The sequence below is a fragment of the Oncorhynchus mykiss genome, chromosome 30 (assembly GCF_057628025.1).
Source record: "Oncorhynchus mykiss isolate SJ-2025 chromosome 30, ASM5762802v1, whole genome shotgun sequence".
Classification (NCBI taxonomy): Eukaryota; Metazoa; Chordata; class Actinopteri; order Salmoniformes; family Salmonidae; genus Oncorhynchus; species Oncorhynchus mykiss.
Window position 1 is genome coordinate 15,868,026 of NC_143051.1, and position 13,043 is coordinate 15,881,068.

Below are 13,043 nucleotides of genomic sequence, written 5' to 3' on the forward strand. Positions count from 1 at the left end.
CATTTGGTCCCTGTAAACACTACAATATTAAAATAGCTGTAACGTTACCAACCAAATGTGTAATTTTACTTAATTTGGCCACTGCCGAATGCACTGGAAGAATAAACAGCAGTCATTTTCGGGGCATGTTGTATTTGAAATATATGCTCACTGATAAACCCATCTCGTGGATTCCACAAAAGTCCTGCGAACTAGCTTAACATTCATTATTGTTACTGGATGATTTTGTATTGGTGTAGCTAGTAGGCCAAAGCAGCCCAGCCTTCTCATGCCATATGTCCTATGTCCCCCTACTTATCCTCCTCAAATATGGGCTCCCGAGTGGCGCAGCGGACTAAGGCACTGCATCTCATTGTTAGAGGTGTCACCACACCCTGGTTCAAATACAGGCTGTATATCCAGGCTGTGTAGGCTGCCATTGTAAATAAGAATTTGTTCTTAACCAACTTGCCTAGTTAAATAAATAACATCTGTGGCTTGACCAGTAGGGGCAGCCTAACATTTAGGGGCCTTTAGAGTTTAGGGGCCCAGCCAACTACTCAAAAAAATTTACTTCCATTTGTAAACTTAGACCAACCAAAAAGAGTTCAACATCAATGGAGTGGCAGGTGGTTGGGGAGACAAACCAGTAGCCAGAAATTTCTGAAAAAATACAGAACTGAACTTGCAACCTGCTGTGGGCTGCTGCATTTTACCCCTGGCACCATTTCCTGCCATTGTGCAATTGAGCAAGGCACTTAACTGCCTTAAACTGCTCTTGTTCCAGGCGTGCTACTCCCTCCCTGGTGGCTAACCGTGTGCCTCTCCAAGGGTGTGTATTTGGTGGGGTTGAGATAGACATATTTCTGTATTTCACAAAATGGACACTAATCCATTCGATTCTATTCAGAGGACTCATCCCATTAACTTATTAGGTCAATATGAACAAACAAATCCAATCATTAGACTACCTCATAGGCCTATTTACACTTCACTTCATAAGTATTTGGACAGTGAAGTTACATTTTGTTATCTTACTCTATACTCCAGCATTTTAGAATTGAGCTAGAATGTTTCATATTAGGTGACAGTACAGAATATCACCTTTTATTTGAGGGTATTTTCATACATATAGTATGTGCCGAAGACGTGGATGTCGATTATGGCAGCCCCCCGCAACTCTCTGATTCAGAGGGGTTGGGTTAAATGCGGAAGACACATTTCAGTTGAATGCATTCAGTTTTACTACTGACTAGGTATCCCCCTTTCCTATCTGTTTTACCATTTAGAAATGAAAGCACTTTATGTATATAGTCTCCCCATTTGAAGTATTTCAAATCAAAATCAAATTTATTTATATAGCCTTTCGTACATCAGCTGATATCTCAAAGTGCTGTACAGAAACCCAGCCTAAAACCCCAAACAGCAAGCAATGCAGGTGTAGAAGCACAGTGGCTAGGAAAAACTCTCTAGAAAGAACAAAACCTAGGAAGAAACCTAGAGAGGAACCAGGCTATGTGGGGTGGCCAGTCCTCTTCTGGCTGTGCCGGGTGGAGATTATAACAGAACATGGCCAAGATGTTCAAATGTTCATAAATGGCCAGCATGGTCAAATAATAATAATCACAGGCAGAACAGTTGAAACTGGAGCAGCAGCACGGCCAGGTGGACTGGGGACAGCAAGGAGTCATCATGGCAGGTAGTCCTGAGGCATGGTCCTAGGGCTCAGGTCCTCCAAGAGAGAGAAAGAAAGAGAGAATTAGAGAGAGCATACTTAAATTCACACAGGACACCGGATAAGACAGGAGAAGTACTCCAGATATAACAAACTGACCCTAGCCCCCCGACACAAACTACTGCAGCATAAATACTGGAGGCTGAGACAGGAAGGGTCAGGAGACACTGTGGCCCCATCCGATGATACCCCCGGACAGGGCCAAACAGGAAGGATATAACCCCACCCACTTTGCCAAAGCACAGCCCCCACACGACTAGAGGGATATCTTCAACCACCAACTTACCATCCTGAGACAAGGCCGAGTATAGCCCACAAAGATCTCCGCCACGGCACAATCCAAGGGGGGGGCGCCAACCCAGACAGGAAGATCACATCAGTGACTCAACCCACTCAAGTGACGCACCCCTCCTAGGGACGGCATTAAAGAGCACCAGTAAGCCAGTGACTCAGCCCCTGTAATAGGGTTAGAGGCAGAGAATCCCAGTGGAAAGAGGGGAACCGGCCAGGCAGAGACAGCAAGGGCGGTTCGTTGCTCCAGAGCCTTTCCGTTCACCTTCACACTCCTGGGCCAGACTACACTCAATCATATGACCCACGGAAGAGATGAGTCTTCAGTAAAGACTTAAAGGTTGAGACCAAGTTTGCGTCTCTCACATGGGTAGGCAGACCATTCCATAAAAATGGAGCTCTATAGGAGAAGGCCCTGCCTCCAGCTGTTTGCTTAGAAATTCTATGGACAATTAGGAGGCCTGCGTACGTGTAGGTATGTACGGCTGGACCAAATCAGAGAGATAGTTAGGAGCAAGCCCATGTCAAGCTTTGTAGGTTTGCAGTAAAACCTTGAAATCAGCCCTTGCCTTGACAGGAAGCCAGTGTAGGGAGGCTAGCACTGGAGTAATATGAGCACATTTTTTGGTTCTAGTCAGGATTCTAGCAGCTGTATTTAGCACTAACTGAAGTTTATTTAGTGCTTTATCCGGGTAGCCGGAAAGTAGAGCATTGCAGTAGTCTAACCTAGAAGTAACAAAAGCATGGATTCATTTTTCTGCATCATTTTTGGACAGAACGTTTCTGATTTTTGCAATGTTACATAGATGGAAAAAAGCTGTCCTTGAAACAGTCTTCATATGTTCGTCAAAAGAGAGATCAGGGTCCAGAGTAATGCCGAGGTCCTTCACAGTTTTATTTGAGACGACTGTACAACCATTAAGATGAATTGTCAGATTCAACAGAAGATCTCTTTGTTTCTTGGGACCTAGAACAAGCATCTCTGTTTTGTCCGAGTTTAAAAGTAGAAAGTTTGCAGCCATCCACTTCCTTATTTCTGAAACACAAGCTTCTAGCGAGGGCAATTTTGGGGCTTCACCATGTTTCATTGAAATGTACAGCTGTGTGTCATCCACATAGCAGTGAAAGTTAACATTATGTTTTCGAATGACATCCCCAAGAGGTAAAATATATAGTGAAAACAATAGTGGTCCTAAAACGGAACCTTGAGGAACACCAAAATTTACAGTTGATTTGTCAGAGGACAAACCATTCACAGAGACAAACTGATATCTTTCTGACAGATAAGATCTAAACCAGGCCAGAACTTGTCCGTGAAGACCAATTTTGGTTTCCAATCTCTCCAAAAGAATGTGGTGATCGATGGTATCAAAAGCAGCACTAAGGTCTAGGAGCACAAGGACAGGTGCAGAGCCTCGGTCTGATGCCATTAAAAGGTAATTTACCACCTTCACAAGTGCAGTCTCAGTGCTATGATGAGGTCTAAAACCAGACTGAAGCATTTTGTATATGTTGTTTGTCTTCAGGAAGGCAGTGAGTTGCAGCGCAACAGCCTTTTCTAAAAATTTTGAGAGGAATGGAAGATTCAATATATTTTTTTATATTTTCTGGGTCAAGGTTTGTCTTTTTCAGGAGAGGCTTTATTACTGCCACTTTTAGTGAGTTTGGTACACATCCGGTGGATAGAGAGCTGTTTATTATGTTCAACATAGGAGGGCCGAGCACAGGAAGCAGCTCTTTCAGTAGTTTAGTTGGAATAGGGTCCAGTATGCAGCTTGAAGGTTTAGAGGCCAAGTATTTGAATAAATTAACTTATTGTGTATTAAAGGAGTCAACATTTTAAGTGTTTAGTCCCATATTCCTAGCAAGCAATGACTACGTCAAGCTTGTGACTCTACAAACTCGTTGGATGCATTTGCAGTTGATTATGCTTTGGATTATGTTTTGCCCAATAGGAACAGAATAATGTCCTGTGCCAATTTGGTACCCGTTTTATTGTAAGTAAGAATAAACGTCCTCTTACTGTCAACTGCGTTTATTTTCAGAAAACTTAACATGTGTAAATATTTGTATGAACATAGCAAGATTCAACAAATGAGACATAAACTGAACAAGTTCCACAGACATGTGACTAACAGAAAAAGTAACAGTCAGTATCTGGTGTGGCCACCAGCTGCATTAAATACTGCAGTGCTTCTCTTCCTCATGGACTGCACCAGATTTGTCAGTTCTTGCTGTGAGATGTTACCCCACTCTTCCACCAAGGCACCTGCAAGTTCCCGGACATTTCTGGGGGGAATGGCCCTAGCCCTCACCCTCCAATCCAACAGGTCTGAGACTTGCTCAATGGGATTGATATCCGGGCTCTACGCTGGCCATTGCAGGACACTGACATTCCTGTCTTGCAGGAAATCACGCACAGAATGAGTAGTATGGCTGGTGGCATTGCCATGCTGGAGTGTCATGTCAGGATGAGCCTGCAGGAAGTATACCACATGAGGGAGGAGGATGTCGTCCCTGTAATGCACAGCGTTGAGATTATCTGCAATGACAACAAGCTCAGTCCAATGATGCTGTGACTCACCGCCCCAGACCATGACGGACCCTCCACCTCCAAATCGATCCCGCTCCAGAGTACAGGCCTCGGTGTAACGCTCATTCCTATGATCATAAATGCGAATCCGACCATCACCCAGGGTGAAACAAAACCATGACTCATCAGTGAAGAGCACTTTTTCCAGTCCTGTCTGGTCCAGCGACGGTGGGTTTGTGCCCATAGGCGATGTTGTTGCCGGTGATATCTGGTGAGGACCTGCCTTACAACAGGCCTACAAGCCCTCAGTCCAGCCTCTCTCAGCCTATTGCGGACAGTCTGAGCACTGATGGAGGGATTGTGTGTTGCTGGTGTAACTCGGGCAGTTGTTGTTGCCATCCTGTATCTGTCCCGCAGGTGTGATGTTCGGATGTACCGATCCGGTGCAATTGTTGTTACACGTGGTCTGCCACTGCGAGGACGATCAGCTGTCCGTCCTGTCTCCCCGTAGCGTTGTCTTAGGCGTCTCACAGTAAGGACATTGCAATTTGTTGCCCTGGACACATCCGCAGTCCTCATGCCTCCTTGCAGCATGCCTAAGGCACGTTCACGCAGATGAGCAGGAAACCTGGGCATCTTTCTTTTGGTGTTTTTCAGAGTCTGTAGAAAGGCCTCTTTATTGTCCTAACTTTTCATAACTGTGACCTTAATTGCCTCCCGTCTGTAAGCTGTTAGTGTCTTAACGAATGTTCCACAGGTGCATGTTCATTTATTGTTTATGGTTCATTGAACAAGCATGGGAAACCGTGTTTAAACCCTTTACAATGAAGATCTGTGAAGTTATTTTGATTTTTACGAATTATCTTTTAATGACAAGGTCCTGAAAAAGGGACATTTCTTTTTTTGCTGAGTTTAGAATATGTTTTTGAACACTTCTATACTGAACAAAATTGAAGTTTATATTAGGAAATCAGTCAATTTAAATAAATTATTAGGCCCTAATCTATGGATATTATATCACTGGGCAGGGGTACAGCCATGGGTGGGCCTGGGAGGGGATAGCCCACCCACTTCAAATCAAATCAGATTGTATTGGTCACATGCACATGTTTTGCTGATGTTGTTGTGGGTGTAGCGAAATGCTTGTGTTTCTAGCTCCAATAGTGCAGTAATATCTAACAAGTAATATCTAACAATTTCACAACAATACACACAATACACACATCTAAAGTAAAGGAATTGAATAAAGAGTATATAAATATTTTGACGAGCAATATCGGAGCAGCATAGACTAAATTACAGTAGAATAGAATACAGTACATACATATGGGATGAGTAATGCACAATATGTAAACATTATTAAAGTGACTAGCATTCCATTATAAAAGTGGCATGTGATTTCAAATCTATGTACATAGTGCAGCAGCCTCTAAGGTGCTAGTGATGGCTATTTAACAGTCTGATGGCATCTCGGTCTCAGCTTTGATGCACCTGTACTGACCTCACCTTCTGGATGATTACAGAGTGAACAGGCAGTGGCTAAGGTGGTTGTTGTCCCTGATGATCTTTTTGGCCTTCCTGTGACATTGGGACATTGGGTGCTGTAGGTGTCCTTGGGAGCCAGGCCCACCCACTGGGGAGCCAAGCCCAGTCAATCAGAATTAGGTTTTCCCCACAAAGGGCTTTATTACAGACAGAATTACTCCTCAATTTCATCAGCTTCCCGGCTGTCTGGTCTCAGATGATCCCGCAGGTGAAGAAGCTTGATGTGGAGGTCCTGGGTTTGTGTGGTTACACTTGTTCTGCGGTTGTGAGGCAGTTTGGACATACTGCCAAATTCTCTAAAACAACGTTTAAGGTGGCTTATGGTAGAGAAATGAACATTCAAATCTCTGGCCATAGCTCTGGTGGACATTTCTGCAGTCAACATGCTAATTTTACGCTCCCTCAAAACTTGAGACATCTGTGGCATTGTGTTGTGTGCCAAAACTGCACATTTTAGAGTGACCTTTTATTGTCCCCAGCATAAGGTGCACCTGTGTAATGATAATTCTGTTTAATCAGCTTCTTAATATGCCACACCTGTCAGGTGGATGGATTATCTTGGCAAAGAATAAATGCTAACTAACAGGAATGTAAACAAATTTGTGCACAAAAATTGAGATAAAGCTTTTTGTGCATTTGGAAAATTTTTGGGATCTTTTATTTCAGCTCATGAAACATGGGACCAACACTTTACATATTGCATTTATATTTTAGTTCAGTATACATTCATGTGGATGCTACCATTATTATGGACAATCATGAATAATGATGAGTGAGAATGTTACAGAGGCACAAAGATAATACCCCCCCCCCCCCTCCAATTTTTATTTTATTTTTTATAATATTGCTAATCTCCCCTGTTAGGTAATGGTGAACAGTTTGCATGTTTGGTTGTAGCCTCTGAATGGCATCTCACTCATTAGGCCTATTCATTTTTCATGACATTATCAGGATTCATGTAGAAATGTTCAGAAACATCTTTATTACAGACTTAAAAAGAAAATTACTCATCATCATTCACCATTCAGTTAATATTGGGCAACATTTCTGAACGGTAAAACAGATATGTATGGAAATACCCTCAAATAAAGTTAACATTCGGTACTGTCGCCTCATATGAAACGTTTGATCTCAAATTCAAAATGCTGGATGGAGTTGGTCTACAATGAATAGACCTATAAACAATTAAAGAACTTCATTATTTTGGATTTGGCATTTTTCTGTCTTTATTGATTGATTACATACAGTATGCAACAATAGCCTACTACGTTGAGTATCCGGCTACGAATGATGCCCGGTCCCCAAATATTTTCTTGGAATGTCTTGTCGCCTGTGGCTGACGCCACTGCGTCGCACCAAGTAATGATACGTTCCCTCATTCACCACCGAGCGGCGCCATTTTACTACAATACGCACGTTGTTCAGTTGCGTGCAACACCCACAGAGCTTAGTGAACATAGTGCTAAAATAAATAAATGTTGTCTGTTTCCGTTGTTTCAATGCATTTTCGGTGTGGTTAAACGTGGCCGTTGTTGAGGGACAAATAATCGAGTTTAATTAGGTAGTTTCCATAGATTTTCACCGTGGTAAGAGAGAGGTGTGATATAGCCTAATAATACATTTTCTGCAGAAATGTTCATCTTTATGAGGATGAGGTAGACCTTGCTGTGACGTTAAAACTAACATAGGCCTACAAATGAATGGGCGTATAGGCCTTTAGGCTGACAATATGGGGTAAAATCACACAAAAACCCTTGGTTCTTCTTAATTTATGAATATGCAAGTAAAACACAGATCTAGTTTTATCTGTTCGTTGCATCACCTGCATTTTATGTTGTGGCAATCGAAACTGTTTAATTTCTGTCTCTGCATTAAGTCCAATCATGAGACATTTTAAGATAAATACTGTAGTAATTTCATTTTTTTTGTTTCGTTTCTTGTCGAAAACGGAATTATTAATGGCAGGCAACACAACAGTCGTAATGTTTTAATGCTGAAGCTCATGATAGACTGATATATTCTTTTGGACGTTTTGGAAACTGCAATTTACCACCCTAAAATGTCAATCGATGACATGACACCAGTTTAATTTCCCGTTTTGATTGATAGTAAAAACACAACAAAGTAGCCTGAGTCGTATATCGCCTATGGCAAACTGGTCGAGCGAGTTGGGGTGTATGCTGTCTGCGCGCCTTGGCCAATGGAACCAGATCCTCCCTGCAGTGCGTAAGAGCGCAATTTAGGATTTAACCAAGTCTTTGCTGAGGGGCTGGCAGAAGTTCGAGAGACCCCGTCGGTGTAAGCGCATATCACACAATGCCAGTGTAGTCTTCAGTCAGTCTTCAGACGTCTCATTGGAGTTAGACTGCCACTTAACGTTGCTGCTTTCGAACTATGACTGGAGTATTCGACCGAAGGATTCCGAGTTTCAAACCTGCCGACTTCCAGAACCCTTTTCAGGTTTCCACCACAATGCACCACCCGTCTCAGGAATCCCCTACGCTACCCGAGTCTACGGCCACGGATTCTGGCTACTATAGCCCGGCTGGAGCAGTGCACCATGGCTATTGTTCGCCTAATTCCACCTCGTATGGGAAACCTCTCAATGCCTATCAATACCAGTACCACGGCGTAAACGGATCTGCGGGAAATTACCCTGCAAAAACATACCCAGACTACAGCGCATACACAGCCTCTGCTTACCACCAATATGCTGGAACTTATAGCAGAGTACAACCACAACCATTAAGTCCGCAAGGTAATTACACAATGTTTTATTGTATTTGTATTAGGCTATTATTATTATTGAATCAAATTTGTGTTGTGTTCGACCTCACACGATTTTTACATGCGTGTATTTCAAACTGGTGTAGGCTATTTTTCCATCATGGTAAAATTCTTTAAATCAAATTTGGTAAAGGGGCACAAAGTTTTCACCGAAGTTATTCTGTAAAAAGGACGTACTTTTCCTTTACCAGTTAGATTCTTTGCGAGACGCATTAGCTTCAATATCCGCCTATAAATCGACAGATGTCCTCTTGATTGGATCGCTCTGAAATAGATGCAATATCCAGGAAATATGACTGTGTTATGCAAATACTTTGTTAGTACACCACAGATAAAGCAATTGATTTCTTTCTTTCAGAAAAAGAAGTAGCAGAACCTGAAGTGAGGATGGTAAACGGAAAGCCCAAGAAAGTCAGAAAACCACGGACAATCTACTCCAGTTTTCAGCTAGCTGCCCTGCAGCGGAGATTTCAGAACACACAGTACCTCGCGCTGCCAGAGAGAGCAGAGCTCGCGGCTTCGTTGGGACTCACGCAAACGCAGGTAAATATGTTACTTTTCTAAATGTCATTGAGTGTTCAGTTTCATTCTGTTTTAGTTTTTTAAATCAAAATGATCAGTCCAAATTTGCATTGTGTTTACAATATACATGTAATGCGTAAAGTGTGCATAATGAATTATTGAAAAATTATTGAACGCTTAATTCATATGCATACTTTTGTATAATGGCATTTTGGGATTTTAATATGATGTTATTTATTAACTCACTTTGACATATTTCTCATCCATCCCCAGGTCAAAATCTGGTTCCAGAACAAAAGGTCGAAACTGAAGAAAATTATGAAGAATGGTGAGCTTCCACCGGAACACAGTCCGAGCTCCAGCGACCCTATGGCATGCAACTCTCCGCAGTCCCCAGCAGTCTGGGACACGCATGGCCCGTCCAGGCCTCACAGCCACCAGGCGCAGAACATCAACCCCGCGGCCTCCACCTTTTTGGAAAACTCCGCATCTTGGTACTCCACGGCTGGTGCCATGAATTCTCACCTCCAGGCCCCCAACTCGATACAGCACTCTTTGGTTCTTGGATCTGGGACGTTATACTGAAACCCAGTTCAACAAATATTTACATTGTATGGGACTCGTGTTTAAAATGTCCAGAGGAATATGCAATGTATTGATGACAGTCATAGAAGAACGTGTATAATGTGTAAATGTGTGCATGTAATTTATTGCATTTTGGAAGACAAATTAAACGTTTTCAACCGACAATGCAACCCAGAGACTTTTAATGACACCCTCCTGAATTATGACTTAGACAAAAACAATTGCTGATAGCCTACCCACAAGTCCTCCCTCATGATTAGGCTATTCGCACTGAAAATCAATGACACCGTAATATTACAAAATTTGCCCACATTCTGAGACACTTTAAATACATGTACAGATCAAACTCGAGCTAAATTGCCTGGGCTGTCTGCGTGACATATTTGGTCAGTTGTGCACATTTGTGATTGACTTGAAATATTAATTTGGGGACAAAACTATTAACACGGAGATAGGTATACTGACCTTAAACTATAGGCCTACAATTAGGCTATTTTTCATTTTCAACAAGCCGGAATTCTCAGGGGGAGTTACCTGCTGGTATGCCAAAAGGTTAGGCTAGATTTTATTTGTGTCATGTTATGTAGTTTTTCATGTTTAGTACTACAACCTGTTTTATGGTTGTGCGCATATTACATGCCCAGAGTACATTATGTTTTGAGCGGATCCATAACGGACTAAACCAGAACCGTATCGAAGAGAGCATCAGAGTTTATGAGTGTCTATTGGTTTTGACATCCAGTTAAATGTGGATGAATTGATTGCAGGTATAGGCCTATTGATGTTCCTCTGAAAGACAAATATTTAACGACTGGTATGCTGTTGTTACTACTTTATTAAACAGTCATAACAAAACATATTATTTAGTTTTTTCTTGTTGTCCGTGGTGATCGAGATGTAAACCAAACAAAATAATCAATAATTCACACGATTTAAATCAGATTATTGTAAAGATACAGACATTGTTGATACTATTTTCTTGCAGGTTAATTCTAGTATACATGTATTATTATTATGCCTATTATTTAAATCATGTTAGCACATTTCAGTCTAGTGTTTTGGAGTTGCATCTGGATTCCAACCTCCCCCAAAGAATATGGGTGTCCGTCTGGCAGACAGTCTGCAGCCGTGCTCTCTTTTTGTCCCCTAGAATTAGTTGCTTTGACTGGCAGAGAGGAGGCGAATGGGCGGTACGAAGATCTGAGACAATTTACATTCCTGTGGGGGCAAACCGGCTCCAGAGCTCTGCCACTCCCGGCCACAGCCCACCTCCGTCAGACCTTCCGGGTAAAATAAAATCTTCAACATTTGAACATATCATTAGCTACCAGCAGTAGGCCTCCTACAACGAGTGCTGCCACTGAATATCACTAAACAAACTATACTCCACTGAAGCGAAAATCAAGGCCTATGAATGTGTTGTAATTGGGTTCTTGTTCCAGACTTTACATAAAACATGTTATCATTATGCATATATAAACGAATCAACCAAGAAACAATCACACACACACACACACACACACACACACACACACACACACACACACACACACACACACGCACACACACACTGGGAGAGGACACGTTTACCACAAACTACATCTGGCCTGGAAACAAAATAATGTTGCGAAGCATCTGACCTAAGGATATCAATGCATAATACACAATACACCAATGTTAACATGGTGTGCATGCAACTGAATGCCCGTCTCCTCTGATTTTCCCATGGACCTGACTGTCCTGGCTGAATATAGCCGTAGCAAACAACTAATGCACTTGGGAATGTTCAGCTGAAATCATTGTGCAAAAAATAAAATGGTTTGCTGAACGCTAATCCGAAACCTCGACGTAGTGCACGTGGTCCCATAATTACACTGCCAGTGCTCGAGAACTCTACGTTTGATTTTCATATTACTGTTTATGCCCCCTCCGCCCCCCGTCCCCCAACACACACACACACACACACGCGCGCGCGCACACACGCACACACACACACGCACGCACACGCGCACACACGCACCATGCCATTATATCAAGAGCCCCGTTAAATTCCAACTGAACATGTTCCACTCCCCTACAAATCGAGTCTAAATAATGACAGTTAGCTTTACTGGACAGCTTCAACCGTAACACTCAAAAATAATTATACTCCAGGATTAGGCCTCCATTATCATAATCTGGACATTGACAATTATCTATAATTTGCAAAGATGCGCTTGCTTCTTGATTGCAGAATGCTTTTTTTCTAGCTCACCATCACAAAACAGTGACAGTAATAACAGCTAATTTTGCAGGCAATATATAAGAGGTACCGGGGTGTTCAAGCACTTTCACACCTGGATATGCTTACTCAACCACGAGCACTAGAACCGTGTACTGTTGCAGACAGTGTTCCCATTCGAAGTCCAACCTTTTTGACCACTGCTAATACTATTGTAGGCTAAAGAATCATATGAAGGTAAGGCGGTTTTTTCTCTGTGAATCACTTGATGGAAGATTGTTGGATACTTTCGTTTTAGAATTTTTAAATACCGATTGCATTTGTTTTGTATAGCCTAGGCTAAAGGCGCGCTGTTTTGTATAGCCTAGGCTTAACCTACCTTATTTTAGGTTATTAAGGTTATAAATAACCCATGTCTTACGCGCTAAATAAAACAACGAAAATTGATCAAATCTGAGAAGCATGCATTCAACACTAGCCCGTAAATATTGACTTTGACTTTCATTCTAGCCTATGTATTTGTCAGGCGTTCTTGATTGCAATTGATTATGAAATCTGAGTTGGCAAAGGCTCTCTTTGCATATAGGCATATGGAAATAACATTGTCTTGTTGTTATTTCCATAAGCCTATATGCAAAGAGAACCTTTGCCAATTCAGATGTCATAATCAATTGCAATCAAGAAGCCAAACTGATCAAATATGATCAGGTTATCCTGGAACATATTGCATCAATCTATATCTTGGCCAGAAAACCACACAGAAGTGTTGTCATCTCCCTCCCTCCCTCCCTCCCTTACCCCCCCCCCCCCCCCCTCCTTTCTAGCTCTAGTTCTGATTTTATCAT

General features: G+C 42.1%; 1 protein-coding gene across 1 annotated transcript; it reads left to right on the plus strand.

The window, feature by feature from the left end:
* Positions 1-7,568: 7,568 nt before the first annotated feature.
* On the plus strand, positions 7,569-10,832 carry LOC110488010 (homeobox protein Dlx5a). Its single transcript, XM_021559960.3, has 3 exons — positions 7,569-8,841; positions 9,229-9,413; positions 9,666-10,832. Exons 1-3 carry the CDS (start codon positions 8,478-8,480, stop codon positions 9,975-9,977), a joined length of 861 nt encoding a protein of 286 aa, XP_021415635.1. The 5' UTR covers positions 7,569-8,477; the 3' UTR covers positions 9,978-10,832.
* The last annotated feature ends 2,211 nt before the right edge of the window (positions 10,833-13,043 follow it).

Coding starts and splice junctions, on each gene's coding strand:
- LOC110488010 (XM_021559960.3), top strand. CDS start 8,478: ATGACTGGAGTATTCGACCGAAGGATTCCGAGTTTCAAACCTGCCGAC. Junction 8,842..9,228: donor ACAACCATTAAGTCCGCAAG/GTAATTACACAA, acceptor TCTTTCTTTCAG/AAAAAGAAGTAGCAGAACCT. Junction 9,414..9,665: donor TGGGACTCACGCAAACGCAG/GTAAATATGTTA, acceptor ATCCATCCCCAG/GTCAAAATCTGGTTCCAGAA.